Raw genomic sequence first — 17302 nt, forward strand, 5'->3', positions numbered from 1 at the left:
CACTAGTTTATTTTTGGTAAAAGGCAGGAAATTTAGTTTTTCCACAAGGAAAACCTGCTTCTAAATGATAATTTGAAAATCTTGATCTATATTATATATTAAAAAAGGCACACGAAAATAATGGAGCAGTGGGAGTAAGAGATTAGGTACTGTAACATTACAAAGGCTTGCCTAAAACAAGAAGCAGCACACACACACCTCATTTATAAACAGTCTAATACTGTGATACTGGATCATGATACAGTCCCTTTATACATAACTACTAGTGTTATTAATAAACCTTTGAGACACTCAGTTTTATGCCCAAGAAGACACCATTAAGTCTTTAAAATCTTCTCTTCCCCCTTTATGGGAGGGTATTTCTAGACACTAATTTTCGCATCTAATATTCGAATATAAGAAACAGGTTCCACAAGGTGTTTTAATTGATGAGACTCCAAGTGCTGTTTTCTCTCCTGAATTTTTGGATGGTAAACAGTCCATGGGGACCATACACAAATACTATGACAGAAGAGCTGTTACATTAAGTCTTTTGATGGGACTTGATTGGTGATGAAGTTTTATGACATGCTTGAACAACGCACTGAAGGGATCCCATCTGAGTTAATACTTTGTCCAACCACCATAGAGGTCCATTCAGATGAAGTTCAGTCCAGCAAGGAGTACTTGTTACCGTCTGCCTTCAGTATTCTGCTTCCCATCCTTTTACAAAACTCATGGTACGTATTGTAATTAGCTGGTACATGGCTTCAAAACCCTGATTAAAAGACTGAGCCACAAGAGTGACAAATTCCTGGTTGTTGAAGATCTTGAGATTACAGCCTGGTGGAATTTTACACACTGTTGCAGGGGGCCAGCCTTATCTCTGATTACAATTGGGGCTCTGCACAAAGATTGCACTATCACTTAGTGCAGCCTTCTTATTATTTCTTCTGTAGCATTTCAGTTGACGTTGGAGAGTAAACCTAAGCAGAACCTCTCTGAATTGGATGAGTCTGTAAAGCCATCTACAGTGTGTGTGAGGGCTGTGAAGCAGGAAGGTCTCTCCAACCCTCCAGTTTAATTCATAAAAGGCACCAAACACGCATGGTTTTGAGTAACTGGCTGCAAACCCAAGCTAAGATTAACAGGGGAAAGAGTAGTAGGAGACAGTACCATTGGAGATCCTCTGTCCATATGCTGGTTCAACTGTTGATCACTTGTTTCTCCATCTTTACTGATATATCCAGGAGGTGGTGCTTCTGGGATGTAACTAATCTGTGGCTCAATTCCTGCTGGGAAATTAGTGTTTTCTGGAATGGAGTGAGTATAATCATCCAGAGATGGTAGTTCTGTTAGGACCTCAGTGTGCTGTGGCACTAATACTGGAGGGAAAGCTGGTGTCCCAACTCTCTGACAGTAAGGGTTTACATATACTTCATCCTTTTTAAGATTAAAAGCAAATATTCACAGTTTTCCATTGCTTTGAGTTCATGATGACTGTGAAGAACTGGCCAGAGCCCTAACTGGCAATGTATAACATATGGCAATCCTTTTGATAAGACACCTGAAGAAGATCATCAAGAAACCTGGTTTGTTCGGAGAAGCTGTAAAGGCCTGTTGTATCCCACTGATCTATCTTATCTGGTGTTCTCAGTCCCGAAATTTCAGAGCAAGTGTTTGGTATGGTAACACATTTAGCATTAAAATCTTGAGTGGCAATGGCTGTCTCAAGCTCATCCAATTGTCCCGTTTTCTTTAGCTTCTTCGCCAAGCTTGTAACTGCTTTCTCACACCACTTTTCTTCCTGTCCATTCTGCCCTCCTCCATCTGCTCCTCCAGATCCATACGCCCAGATTTCTTCCATCCCAGCAGTCTCTTCACAACTGGCAGAGTGAATGGCAAGATGGCTGATGAGTTTTTGCCAAAGGCAGGAATCCACACTAAGAAAACTGCCTCCTCTATCTAACCTGGACTGGGGGCTCCAGGTCACACCCCATCAGGTCCGGGGGTCTGGGACATTTTGTTCTTTCCTCTTCTGAACTGGATGGAAGGGGTTGGGAGAGGAAGAGGGGAATGGTCCATTGAAGGCGGAACTGAAAACACCCCCCAGCTGCCTGGCTTTTGGCCCCATGTCCCACACCCCCCAGTCTGGCATGGGGAGGGTCGCCGCCTGGCTGCCACCTGCCATGTTTAATTTGTTTTGCTGAGCATTTACCAAGGTTGAGAAAACAGTGACAGGCCTCCAGAGATAGTATGGCCTCATAAATCTTTTATTAAAATTGAATAACTGAGCCTAATTTTATGGTTGACATATTTAAATTTTGAACTATGACATCTTAAAGAATATGGAGATAATGTAGACAACAGATACTGATTTTCTATCCACTTCTCTTCACTTGGAGAAACCTCTTTTACACATCCATAGATTCCTTCTCAAACTCTGAGGAGCTGGAGCATGCAATGACTAAGAGTTTGTTGCCACTGCTGGGGTGTCATTATAAAGTGTGTATTATTGAAGGTAAGTCAGAAGTGACATCTTCCATCAAGACAGTACAGAATACTGGGGGAAGCCAGCCTCTACAAGGCAAAGTCATGGTAGCTCCATAGACACCTCTGAACTCCCTGAGGGACCAAATTGCTGGGCTGAGGGCTGTGGGGACCATTATCTCAGGGAACATCTAGCTCAACTGGCATAACATAGCTTATAAAGAATATGCTCTACATTCTACTTTGGTGAGTAGCATCTGGGGTCTTAAAAGCCTGTAAGCAGCCCTCTACTGGTGATACTCCACTGGTCTCACCCCTTCAGGAACGAGGAAGAATGAAGAAAACTAAAGATACAAGGGAAAGATTAGTCCAAAGGACTAGTGGACCACATCTACCATGGCCTCCACCAGACTGAGTCCAGTACAACTAGATCATGCCCAGCTACCACCACTGACTACTCTGACAGGGATTACAATAGAGGGTCCCGGACAGAGCTTGAGAAAAATGTAGAACAAATTTCTAACTCAAAAAGAAAGACCAGACTTGCTGGCCCAACAGAGACTGGAGAAATCCTGAGAGTATGGCCCCCGGAAACCCTTTCAACTCAGTAATGAGTTCACTCCTGAAGTTCACCCTTCAGAGAAAGATTGAACAGGGCCATGGAACAAAACAAGACTAAAAAGGCTCACCAGCCCTGGGGTAGGGACTGGAAGGCAGGAGAGAACAGGAAAACTGGTAATAGGGAACCCAGGGTTGAGAAGGGAGAGTGTTGACATTTCGTGGGGTTGTTAACCAATGTCATAGAACAATGTGTGTACTAAATGATGAAAAACAAAGTTTGCTTTGTAAACCTTCATCTAAAGTACAATTAAAAAAAAATTATAAAAAAAAGATAAGTGACATCTTCCTGCTTAGTTTGAATGATATACTTAACATATTAAAATCTGATTTTCTTTCCTATGACATAAAAAACAAATTAATACTACTTATTTGTATATTTTGTATACATAGCTTCCAAGAAAGATCTGAAGGAACAAATAAAACCCATTTTTATTTAACACCCTACAGATTTCACAGTTATATATTTGATTGTGCTTTTCATACAGATTTGAAAGAATTTTTTAATAATAGAGACAATAATCTGTTGTCTGTTAAATTAGTTCAAAAAGTCTTCCATTTTCCATGTTTAATTTTACATTTTGAAAGCTATTGGCAACAAAGAATTTCTTTAAAAACAATGTATCTAGACTACTGCATTATCACTATAAAATAATTTTTAAAGAACTGAAGAGAATAAAAATTATAATTTGGATGCTTTAAAAATATATTTCAATGAAATGTTTATAAATTTCTATTCTTATATAATGGAGTCACCCTACCTATCTTCATTTTCTTTCATTTTCATTTGACTTTGATAGCCATGCCTCACTGTTTCTTCATACATATTTTGATTAGTCCATGCTGACTTTCCACTGGCATGAAGTTTTGCAAGATCATTTCGGAGCCTTTCATTCTCATATTCCAGTTTGTTAATAGATGTACACCTTGAATGTTCCTTGTTAGTGAGGGCCATACTCTAGAGAAGAAAATAAATTATCACTGAATAAATTGTTACTTATTTTCTATGCATTCAGACAAGTGTGTCAGAAAGGCCCTTTCATTTCAGCCAAGTGACATGGCTCTACTCTTGCAAACCTCCTAAAGACTCTTTCCCACCTCCTCACTTCCTCACAACAGATAATCAGTGAGAGCTGCCACTGAACACATTTACAATAAAAGTGAATATGCCCACGCTCCAGTACAGAAAAGATTTATTCTATGCATTACTGTTCTCTGCATCTAGAACAAAAATGGCTAGATTTACAGTGTTTCATGTTTATAGGTTATACCGTGTAGTGTTGACTAAGAACCAGAAGTGACATACATCTCAATCTTAAAAGAGTATATATTTTTTCTGATTAAAATAATACACATTGTTATAGAAAATATGGAAAAGTATTTGCAACAAAATAAATATTCCTGCACTACCACAACTCAGGGATAACTGCATTAACATTTGTGTTTATATCTTTCTAATCTTTTTTCTATCAATATAAATATCAATAGGAAATACAATGTAACCAACACAAAACATAACATATGGATATACTTACAAAATTGTAATCATACTTGCAAAATTGTAATGTACAAAACTGCACATAAAGTTTTGGAAGCTGTTTTTTCCTTGAATATTTTCTTGTCTAATGACTGAATTGCAGAGAGATAAACTTATTTAACCATTTTTCTACTATTAAATATTTAGTTTCTTTTCAAAATGATAAATTTAACTGTGTTGATTTCCTTATACACAAATCATGCCCTGTGTTTCTGATGATATCTATAAATAGATTCCAAGGAGTGGGACCACTGGGTTAAATTGTATGAATGTTTTTGAAGACTTTGATAAAAAATGCCAATAAATAAATTCCTCCACTAAATGTATGAAAGTGCCTAGCCATCATATTCATCTATCATATCATTTAATATTATCATTCTGTTAAACTTTCTAAATTGATAGATAAAACAGTAACTTTTATTTAAGTATTAGTAAAGTTAAACATATTTCTATATGTTTCCTGGCAATTTTTCATCCCTCTTTTGTCAGTTGTCTATTTGGATTCTTTGCTTATATTTTCATTAGGGTGTTTGTGCTTTTGATATAAATTTGAAAGAATTTTTTAATAATAGGGATAATAATCTGCAATGAGCTCAAACATGGCAATGATTGTGACGATGGTACAGGACTGGGCAGTGTTTCTTTCTGTTGTACATAGGGATGCTATGAGTCAGAACCGACTCGATGGCACTTAACAACCAACAATCTGTTGTCTCTTAAATTAGGTCAAAATGTCTTCCTTTTTCCATGTTTAAGTTTTAATTTTAGTGTGTGTGGTGTATTTTATCCAGAGAGTTAAAATTTTTTTTTATTTAGTGAAATCTATTAGTCTTTTCCTTTGTTCTTTGCTTTTATATTTCAGTTTTCTTTCCATTCTAAAAGGTAATAAATATTCACTTATATTTTCTTCTATTTGTTTTACAACTTCATTACTTTTACATTTAACTCTTTAGTTTATTTGGAATTAATTGTGGTAAAAAATGCTAGAAGAGACTAAAATTTAATAATGTTCCAACATCCATATTGATTAAAATATCCATCCCTGATGTTGGATCATGCAACAAATTATATATTAAGTTCATATAGACCGGAGTCTAATTCCTGACCATTCTATACTATTGACCTTACAGTTGAAATTGTGCCAGTATGACACAGTTTTGACCAATGTAGCTTCGTAACAATGTTTTCCTATCTGGTAGGTAGCATCCAATTTTAACTTTCTCTGAATAGATATATGACACATGTTTAAATCACCAAATGAGAGGTTTAGAGCAAGAATAAAGATTTCCATGCTGTTTTAATTAAATGCTGGAAGAAGTTATCTAGGGAGAGTCTACCTTTTCTTCTTAAAGTTAAAAAAAAAAAATAGGATATATTCTCACATGCAAACTTATTAAAATGCTTTAAATGACTCTACATAGTCCTTTCTAGTCCTAGGATTTGAATATCCAGACATTATTGATTAAACAATAGTTCTCTGCTTTCAAAAGGGTAATATTTTAGCACAAAAAGCTCAACATGAATAAAATATCTCTTTTGAAGTTCCAGATTTCTATGGCACAAAATCCATAAGACTATAAATGATTATAGTTTAGAACATTCTTTTTGAAGTTCCTAAATTTAAAGCTTTGAGTGCCATTTGATAAGCTATGGCTGGCATCCCATAAAATCATTTTCAACTTTTTTTTTTACTAATTATACATTTTTAATTATTCCTACACTATCATATTAGTAGCAAAAGTGATAAATAAGTGCAGAACTATATACACAAATATACACAGTAAGTATTAAAAATGCTTGTTTTTTTTTCGCTCCAAAGGCCAAACCTGCCTACTACATTTTCTGTTTACTGCCTAATGCGTTATGGACATTTGGGAAATATTTAGAAAGATATCATTTGTGAATGGAAGAAAATGCTCCAGGAGGGCAATCTTTTCCAATAAGCTTCTATGTCTATTAAACAACGTGTCCTTTGGAAAAGAAGGGCCATTGAAGGCATTTCTCTGCTTGTTAGGCCCTTGCCTTTAGGATTTCTCAATATTTATTCATTTGAGATACACCAGTGCAGATAAGAATGCAATCTGTGGTCTTCTGCTTTAAAAAAGAAAGGATTGTTTATTCTAAAATTAAAGTAGATTTGTGATAAATATAAATGAGGCAGTCTTATAAAATTTTGCCCTTCATTAAAAGAAAAAAATCCATATTGGCACATCTGGTTGAAAAACGTGCTGGATAAGATTAAAAAATTGACTCCTAATAAGATATCTACAGTCTGCAGATCAATTAAAACGAAAATTTAAGTTTTTTCTATAAAATTAGATTTCATCTGTGACTCCTTTTCACCCAGTGTTGGTTTAAAGTAATTAGGTAAATAAATTAAAAAAACAAACAAACCCATTGCCATTGAGTCAATTCCAACTCATAGCGATCCTACAGGACAGAGTAGAACTGCCCCACTGAGTTTTCAAGCAGTGCCTGGGGTATTAAGTAAATAGTAATGATTAAAATTCTTTTCCTAAATATACCATAATTAAGTAAGTGTTGTGAGCACGACCTGAAAAAATTACATAGGTAATGTATTTTCATGATTTATATTTAAGAACATATTCAATTTTCCTTGGCAATAACATTTTTGGGTCTCTTCCATCTCATGTTTTTCTTGGATACTTTTCTAGTTATTTCAGAAATATATCCCCCACTATATTTTTTTTATATGTTTATCATGTGAAAATACAAACTGATTAAATTATACTTCTGTGTTCCTAATGCATTCTTTTGTAGGCCCATTATCTCAATTTCTTATTTCTTTAAAAATTGTAGGGTCTGTTCCTTTTCTGTATTCTTGAAATAGCAAAACCTCTCTTAGTGCTCATTTACTTGGACACACTAAGATGAGGCTAGTTGAATTACTTAAATGTGTGAATAATAAAATCATTTTGTATATACAGTGTTTCTTTTTTAATTCATGTACATTCAAAATAATTAGGATAACAAATATTACTAAAGGAGTGCTGGCTTTTATCATGTTTTATGGCTAGTATGCAAATTTTTAGTATATAAACTGATGTTTTAAAAACTTTCTATATTAAATTTTCTATGTTATTATTTTATCTAGCAAACTTTATGGACAGTGAAAGGCAAATTAGTCTGCCACAGACTCTGAGTTCTGATTAAACCTGATTTCACTACAACTTCCTGAAATGAAGGAATAATAAACATAAAAAAAGGACTACGTAAATTTGGAATCACAAAAAATTATCATGATAAACTTGATTCTTCTTTAGCGACCCATGAGCTGAATAAAAGAGAACTCCTCACTTCTCCTTGTAGTCAAGTTTTTGCACAATCTCAAGGAAAACATATCTTTTTCAGAGTCAGGAGCCTCTTGCTGGTTCTGTTACTATTCTAGGTAACTCACTGGGATCTGATGAAAATTTTTATACCGGATGGTTAGTCCCCACCAGTATATTCTCCAGAAGAAAATGGGAGTTGCCATAGCCCCCAGCATGCACTGGATAATGACTGAGTGCAAGGCTGCTATTCCCACCACTGGCAGAGAGAGGCATCAAATATAAAAAGCCTTTCCCTAAGTGTAAAGGAGCAGAGAGCTCCACAGTTAGTCAAGCGGATAAATTTTAAAGCTATAGTTAGTTAGTTAGAAGTGACCCGTCTTAAGACCAGTAATTAAAGGAAACCCTGGTGGTGTAGTGGTTAAGTGCTACTGCTGCTAACCAAAAGGTCGGCAGTTTGAATCTACCACGCCCTCCTTTGAAACTCTGTGGGGCAGTTCTAGTCTGTCCTATAGGGTTGCTATGAGTCAGAATCAACTCCACAGGCAATGGGCTTGGTTTTTTGCTTTTTGTTAAGGGAAAACCAAAACCCTGGTGGTTTCCAGAGGCCATTACACCTAAGCTTAATTTTAAAGAATGAGAGAGATTTTGCCAAGTAGACCAGGATGGGAGAAAGCATTCTGGGCCAAGAAAATGTGTACAAAGGCCTGAAGCCTTCCCAGGGCAGCCAGACTTCATTCCTGGAGAATTCCTGTCCCTTCTGGATCAAGAGGAGCCCCGATGGCACAATGGTTAAGAGCCTCGCTGCTAACCAAAAGGTTGGCAGTTCAAATCCACCAGCTACTCCTTGAAAACCCTATGGGCAATTCTACTCCATCCTATAGGGTCACTGTGAGTTAGAATCGACTTGACAGCAATGGGTTAAAAAGGAAAAACTAATTATTTTAACATTATCCAAATGTGACATATTTTACCAGATCTAAAAATAATGATGTAAATATTTTATTTTTTGTTGCCTGAGGGAAAATTTCAGCATCAATTATTTAATTTCTAAGTCTATTTATCCATTCCAATTATTTCAGAAAGAATTAATGATCTAATTATGGGATTTTAACACATAACAGGATATGCACTTTCTTCATGAAATTTTTAAATAAATAAGTCCTAAATAAGTGACATAATAGATTATAAATTCCTAAAGAGTAAATAATTATATTTAACCCTTTTTTCTTTGATTCAATAGATATTTGAGATTTTTTTTCTGGAAGCGGCTTTACTATTTCAATTATCAGTCAATTCCAAACCTTCACACACACAAAAATAGAGAGCAATTATAAAGATGATTTCCTATATGAATTGCAATCCTACATGAAAAATATATGATTAAATACTATTTTAATAAGCATTACATAGAAGGCCATATACCAAACGCATTCCATTTTTATGATATCCAATCAACCAATATTTAAACAAATATGTATTAGATATATATGTGCTTAGTGTTACAGAGGTAATCTAAGTATGAAAAAGTGACCATGTCTTCATGAGAAATACTATAAAATTGGACAGACAAAATAACATGCATGAAAACAATGAAAAATATAAAGTATAATTATGTGTTAAATCATATTGCACCAAGCATGAACTGAAAGAGGAGTCGTTGGGTGGAGCAAATGGTTAAGTGCTCGGCTGCTAACTGAAAGGCTGGAGGTTTGAATCCACTCTGGTGAGTCTACTTCCAAAACATCAGCCATTGAAAACCCTGTGGAACACAGTTCTACTCTGACACATATGGGGTCACCATGAGTCAGAATTTACTTGACAGCAACTAGTATGAACTCAATTTTTAAGAAATAAATGAATGGCATCAGCTATTGGGACTAAGAATATGTCATGCAGGAAGCGAGATAAGAGAAAGTTTTGGCAATCTCTTTAATGGCATTAGTAATGGTTTCCATGGATAACTTACTCATGGCTCTTAGACTCCAGGTGAGACCAATCAATCTACAACGGCTCACTGAGCTAGTATAATCAACAATACCAGACGTTTGTCCAAAAACAAAGATGAGAAGGCAAGGAGGGGCAGGGAAACTGGAGGGATGGAAACGGGGAAGGCAGGGTGGGATGGAAATGGGGAAGGCAGTGCTGACACACTGGAGGGGGAGGGGGTGGGGGATAGTAAACAATGTCACGGGACAATTTGTCTATGAGTTATTAAACGGGAAACTAATTTGCTGTGTAAACTTTCACCTAAAACACAATAATACCTTCAAAAAAAACCCCAAAACCAAAAAAAAAAACCTCATTGAGCCCTACCCTATACCAAACTCTGTGAGAAACGAAAGTATAATATATAGTTCACTTATGTTCTCAAGAAGTCTATGATTTATGAGACAAAACAGAAATACATTAAACAACAAAAAAATAATTGAAAACTTAGTGCTACAATTAAAAAAACATGCTCCTTGGAATATATCCTAGAGAAATAAGAGCCTTTACACGAACAGATATATGCACACCCATGTTCACTGCAACACTGTTTACAAGAGCAAAAAGTTGGAAACAATCAAGGTGTCCATCAATGGATGAATGGATAAATAAATTATGGTATATTCACACAATGGGATACTACGCATCAATAAAGAACAATGATGAATTCGTGAAACATTTTATAACGCGGAGGAATCTGGAAGGTATTACGCTGAGTGAAATTAGTTAATTGCAAAAGGACAAATATTGTATGAGACCACTAGTATAAGAACTCGAGAAATAGTTTAAACAGAGAAGAAAATATTCTTTGATGGTTATGAGAGTGGGGAGGAAGGGAGAGAGAGGGGTATTCACTAAGTAGATAGTGGACAAGAACTATTTTAGGTGAAGGGAAAGACAACACACAATACAGGAGAGGTTAGCACAACTGGACTAAACCAAAAGCAAAGAAGTTTCCTGAATAAAATGAACACTTCAAAGGCCAGTGTAGCAGGGGCAGGGGTTTGGGGAACGCGGTTTCAGGGGACATCTAGGTCAATTGGCATAATAAAACCTATTAAGAACACATTCTGAATCCCACTTTGGAGAGTGGCCTCTGGGGTCTTAAACGCTAGCACGCGGCCATCTAAAATGCATCAATTGGTCTCAATACACCTGGAGCAAAGGAGAATGAAGAACACCAAAGACACAAGGTAATTATGAGCCCAAGAGACAGAAAGAGCCACATAAACCAGAGACTACATCACCCTGAGATCAGAAGAACTAGATGGTACCTGGATACAACCAATGACTGCCCTGACAGGGAACACAACAGGGAACCCCTGAAGGAGCAGGAGAGCAGTGGGATGCAGACCTCAAATTCTCATAAAAAGACCAGACTTAATGGTCTGACTGAGACTAGAAGGACCACGGAGGCCATGGTCCCCAGACTGTGCTGTCTCATTAGGGGGAGAGCAACTGGGAGTATATAGCAGGGTGTATATAAATTTTTGTATGAGAGACTGACTTGATTTATAAACTTTCACTTAAAGCACAATAAAAAAAAATTTAGTGCTAAATTGTTATAGTTATCAGTGCTAAAGAAATATAAAAAAGAACTAAATGGGACTTAGAGTAATTAGAGAAGAATTCATGGAGGAGATAAAACGTAATCTAGATCTGTAGGGACTGGTAGGATTTGGTAAAATAAAGGACAGAAGGAAAGCATTCAGGATATAATGGATCCATTCATTCATTAATTCACTCATTTAATAAATATTTTTCACTGTCTCCTATATTCAGGCACTGTACTAAGGGCTGAAGCACAATGGTAAACCCGGGACCATAACTGCCCTCAATGAGCCTGCCACCAAGGGGATGGGGAACTGACAAGTAAACAGGTAATTTCAGAGTTGTGCTATGATGCTGTTGTATGCCGCTGAGTGGATTTTGACTCCATTGAACAAAGTAGAAACCCACAGGGTTTCCTAGGCTGTAATCTTTACAGAAGCAGATCTCTGGGTCTTTTCTCCTGTCGAGCCAGAGCGGGTTCAAACCACTGACCTTTCCGTTAGCAGCCAAGTGCTTAACCATTGTCCCACCAGGGCTATGACGGTGGTAATTAAAAGATGGTATGATGACTCTGAAGCCCTGGTGGCGTAGTGGTTAAGAGCTTGGCTGCTAACCAAAAGGTCAGCAGTTTAAATCCACCAGCCACCATTTGGAAACCCTATGGGACAGTTAGTTTTACTCTGTCCTATAGGGTCACTATGAGTTGGAATCAACTCACAGCAATAGGTCTTTTTTTTTTTTTATGATGACTCTAAAAAGGGACTGCTTATCAGAGCAGAGAAAAATCAGGGAAGATTCTGCGTAACATGTAAAGTTTATGCTGAGAGACTTGAAGCATTAACAGAGCCAAGCCATGTGAAGAAGGGAAATGACATTTTAAGGTAGAAGGAAAAGCATGTGTGAAGGCTTAGAAGCAAGAAAGAGCATAGAATGAGTTTCACGTATCCATATGAGACGAAGACAAGTCTAGTTCAAGCAGAGGGTTTGTGTAGGTCACTAAAGGCAAACAGGTGGATAGGTAGCGTGGGATCGATTATGGAAGCCATGGAATATGGGGAGAAGAGTTCTAAATAAAATATTATCACATAGAATCTGGTAATATGTCAGAATTGCTGGGGTATGACCAAGAATGTTTATTCTGGGAATTCAAAGGTGGATCAATATCAGGAAATCTGTCAACCATAGTCTATTACACACTGACAAATTAAATGCGAAAAAGCACATGATGTCATAGATGCTGAAAAGGCATTTGATAAAACTCAGCAGTCATTCTTAATAAAAATTCTAAGTAAAATAGGAATAGAAGGAAACAGCTTAAGTGTAATAAAAACCATAAATCAAGTACAAATATTATCCTAGGCAGAAAAATCTAAATTCATTTAAATTACAATCAGAAACTAGACAGATTTTCCAGCAATCACTTATTATTTAGTATTTTCTTGGAGGTTTTAGCAAATATAATGATGAAAAATAACTGATATAAACAGTGGAAAAGAACAGACAAAGCTATTTATTTTTGCTCTCAAACTAGTTTTAATTTTATTGTGCTTTAGGCGAAAGTTTACAGCTCAAGCTAATTTCTCATTCAAAAATTTATACACTTTTTTTTTTTTTTTTTTGACACTGGTTGCAATTCTCACATTGTGACAGCATGCTCCCCCTTTCCACCCTGGTTTCCCTGTATCCATTCATCCTGTTCCTGTCCCTTCCTGCCTTCTCCTCTTGCTTTTGGGCAGGAGTTGCTCATTTCGTCTCATATTTGAACAAAGAAGCACATTCCTCACGTGTGTTATTTTTTGTTTTATAGGCCTGTCTAATCTTTGTCTGAAAAGTGGGCTTCGGGAGTTGTTTCAATTCTGAGTTAGCAGAGTGTCCGGAGATTCCTCCAGTCTCTTTCAAACTAGTATAAGTCTGGTCTTCTTTTCGTGAATTTGAATTCTGTTCTACATTTTTCTCCCATTCTGTCCAAACTCTCCATTGTGATTGATCCCTGTTAGAGCAGTTGGTGGTGGTAGCCAGGCACCATCTGGTGTTTCTTGGCTCATGCTGGTGGAGTCTCTGTTCATGTGGTCCTTTAGTCCGTTGGGCTAATATTTTCCTTGTGGCTTTGGTTTTCTTCATTCTCCTTTGCTCCAGATGGTATGGGACCAACCTTTTAAGACCTCAGACACAACTGACCAAAGTGGGATGTAGAATATTTTCTTTAGGAACTATGTTATGCCAATTGATCTAGATGTCCCCTGGGGCCATGGTTCCCAGCCTCCAGCCCCAGCAACATGGTCCCTCAAAGTGTTTGAGTGTGTCTATGCTTTTCTATGCTTTTGCTTTGGTTCGGTTGTGCTGACGTCCCTTATATCGTGTATTGTCTTTCCCTTCACCAAAGTTGACACTTGCCTACTATCTAGTTAGTGATTTCTTCTCCCTCTCCTTCCCTACCCTCTCAACCATAAAAGAATTTTTTCTGTGTGTAAACCTTTTCTTGAGTTCTTATAATAGTGGTCTCATGCAATATTTGTCCTTTTGTGACTGACTTACTTCACTCAGCATAATGCCCTCCAGATTCATCCATGCTGTGTTTTGCAGGTTCATCATTGTTCTTTATCTTGCCTAGTATTCCATTGGGTGTATGTATCATAATTTGTTTATCCATTCATCTGCTGATGGGCATTTAGGCTGTTTCCATCTTTTTGCTATTGTGGATAGTGCTGCGATGAACATGGGTGTGCATATGTCTACTCATATAACGGCTCTTATTTCTCTAGGATATATTTCTAGGACTGGATTTTGGGTCTTATGGTATTTCTATGTTTTTAAGGAAATGATATGATTTTAAGGAAAACTATATTGTTTTCCCATTTTACATTTCCACCAGCAGTGCATAAGAGTTCTAATCTCCCCACAACCTCTCCAGCATTTGTTATTTTGTGTTTTTTGGATTTGTGCCAGTAATGTCAGGGTGAGGTGATATCTCACTGTAGTTTTGATTTGCATTTCTCTAATGGCTGATGATCATGAGCATTTCCTCATGTGTTTGTTGGCTGCCTGAATGTCTTCTCTGGTGAAGTGTCTGTTCATATCCTTTGCCCATTTTTAAACTGGATTATTTGTCTTTTTGTTATTGAGGTGTTGAAGTATTTTGTTTAGAGATTAAACCCTTGTTGGATATATTGTAGCTGAAAATTTTTTGCCAGTCTGTAGGTTCCCTTTTTCACTCTTTTGGTGAAGTCTTTTCATGAGCCTAAGTGTTTAATTTTTAGGAACTCCTGGTTATCTAGTTTCTCATTGCACAATGGTGTTTGTGCATTGTTAGTTACAGTTTGTATACTATTTATGCCATGTGTTAGGGCCCCTAGCGTTGTCCCTATTTTTCCTTCCACGATCCTTATTGTTTTGTTGTTGTTTTTGTTAAGTGCCGTTGAGTCAGCTCTGACTCATAGTGACCCTATGCACAACAGAACGAAACACTGCCCGGTCCTGCGCCATCCTTACAATCATTGTTATGTTTGAGCTCATTGTTGCTGCCACTGTGTCAATCCACCTCATAGAGGGCCTTCCTCTTTTCCGCTGACCCTGTACTTTGCCAAGCATGATGTCCTTCTCCAGGGACTGATCCCTCCTGATAACATGTCCAAAGTACGTAAGACGCAGTCTCGCCGTCCTTCTAAGGAGCATTCTGGTTGTACTTCTTCCAAGACAGATTTATTCGTTCTTTTGGCAGTCCATGGTATATTCAATATTCTTCACCAACACTACAATTCAAAGGCATCAATTCTTCTTCGGTCTTCCTTATTCATTGTCCAGCTTTCACATGCATACGATGTGACTGAAAATACCACGGCTTGGGTCAGATGCGCACCTTAGTTTTCAAGGTAACATCTTTGCTTTTCAACACTTACCGTTTAAGGTTTTACATTTAGGTCTGTGATTCATTTTCAGTTAGTTTTTGTGTAGGGTATGAGATACGGGTCTTGTTTCATTTTTTTACTGAAGGATATCCAGTTATGCCAGCACAATTTGTTAAAGTGATTGTCTTTTCCCCATTTAACAGACTTTGGACCTTTTTCAAATATCAGCTGCTCAGAGAAGGATAGATTTACATCTGGGTTCTCAATTCTATTCCATTTGTCTATGGTGTCTGTTGTACCAGTATCAGGCTGTTTTGACAACTGTGGCTATACAATAGGTTCTAAAATCAGGTAGTGTTAGGCCTCCCACTTTGTTGCTCTTCTTCAGTAATGCTTTACTTATCTGGGGCTGCTTCCCTTTTGAGAGACCTAGTGGCACAGTGGTTAAGAGTCTGGCTGCTAACCAAAATGGTGGCAGTTTGAATCCACCAGGCACTCCTTGGAAACCCTATGGGGGCAGTTCTACTCTGTCCTATAGGGTTGCTTGGAGTTGGAATCAACTGGATGGCAATGGGTTTTTTTTTTTTTTTTTCTTCCCTTTCCATATAAAGTTCTCATTAAAAAATGCTGTTGGAATTTGGATCAGGATTGCATTATTTTTTTAGATTGCTTTGGGTAGTATTATTTTCATAATGTTGAGTCTCCTCTCCTTGAGCATGGTAGGTTTTTCCACTTATGTAGGTCTCTCTTGATTTCCTGCAGTACTGTTTTGTATAGGTCTTTTATTTCGCTGGTTAGATTTATTTCTAAGTACTGGATCTTCCTGGGGGGGCTATTGTAAATGCTATTGATTTGGTAATTTTCTTTTCGAAGTTCTCTTTGTTGGTGTAGAAGAAGCCAACTGATTTTTTAATGCTAGTCTTTATCTTGCTACTTTGCTGAAATCTTCTATTAGTTCTAGTAGCTGTCTTGTGGATTCTTTGGGGTTTTCTGTGTATGAGATCATATCATCTGTGAATAGGGATAATTTTACCTCTTCCTTACCAATTTGGATGCCCTTTATTTCTTTTTCTTGCCTTATTGTTCTAGCTAGGACTTCTAGTACCATGTTGAATAAGAGTGGTGATAAAGGGCATCCTTCTCTGGTTCCCGTTCTTAAGGGGAATGCTTTCAGTCTCTCTCTGTTCAGAACAATGTTGGCTGTTGGTATTGTATAAATGCCCTTTATTATGTTGAGGAATTTTCCTTCTATTCCTATTTTGCTCAGAGTTTTTATCAGGAACGGGTGTTGGACTTTGTCAAATGCCTTTTCTGCGTCAAATGAGATGATCATGTGGTTCTTCTGTTTTATTTATGTGGTGGATTATGTTGATTGATTTTCTAATGTTGAACCATCCCTGCATACCTGATATGAATCCCACTTGGTCATGATGTATTATTTTTTGATATGCTGCTAAATTCTATTGGTTAGAATTTTGTCAAGAATTTTTGTGTCCATGTTCATGAGGGATACTGGTCTGCAGTTTTCTTTTTTTGTGGTGTTTTTACTTGGCTTTGGTATCAGGGTTATACTGGCTTCACAGAATGACTTCAGGAGTACTCCTTCCTTCTCTATGCTCTGAAATAGCTTGAGCAGTATTGGTGTTAGCTCTTCTCTGAAAGTTTGATGGAATTCTCCAGTGAAGCTGTCCAGGCCAGGGTTTTTTTTGGTGGGCGTTTTTTAAATTACTTTTTCAATCTCTTCTCTTTTTATGAGCCTGTTTAGTTTTTCTACCTCAATTTGTGTTAGTTTAGGTAGGTAGAAAACTATTTTTGTTGTTATGATTATTTAAAAAAAACACCCTAAAGGAACTCTAGTAAAAAGCCTACTGGAATTAATAAGATAAACTTTTATATATATATTAGCAATAAGTTCCTAGCTATGGAAAAAGAAAAACAGTCCACTCACAATTGTGAAAAGAATTATAGAATACCTGGGAATAAATTTAAAAAGGCACTGAACA

General features: G+C 37.0%; 1 protein-coding gene across 10 annotated transcripts in view; it reads right to left on the bottom strand.

Annotated features, from left to right (window-relative positions):
- DEUP1 (deuterosome assembly protein 1) overlaps nucleotides 1-17302 on the bottom strand; it is a 108281-nt gene that overhangs the window by 13209 nt on the left and 77770 nt on the right. For 6 of the 10 annotated variants that reach the window (XM_049889518.1, XM_049889517.1, XM_049889519.1 and 3 more), the window contains 2 exons: nucleotides 3849-4045; nucleotides 49-1865 (listed from right to left, as the gene is read on the bottom strand). The exons of 1 other annotated variant lie outside the window; for it this stretch is intronic. In XM_049889518.1, the coding sequence (XP_049745475.1) occupies nucleotides 1502-1865; nucleotides 3849-4045 (561 nt within the window). In that variant the 3' untranslated portion in view covers nucleotides 49-1501. Of the gene's footprint in view, nucleotides 1-45; nucleotides 1866-3848; nucleotides 4046-17302 lie in introns of those variants that run through there. 3 more of the 10 variants (XM_049889523.1, XM_049889520.1, XM_049889522.1) reach the window with 2 other exon arrangements.

Source organism: Elephas maximus, chromosome 7 (genome assembly GCF_024166365.1).
Source record: "Elephas maximus indicus isolate mEleMax1 chromosome 7, mEleMax1 primary haplotype, whole genome shotgun sequence".
NCBI classification, from domain to species: Eukaryota; Metazoa; Chordata; class Mammalia; order Proboscidea; family Elephantidae; genus Elephas; species Elephas maximus.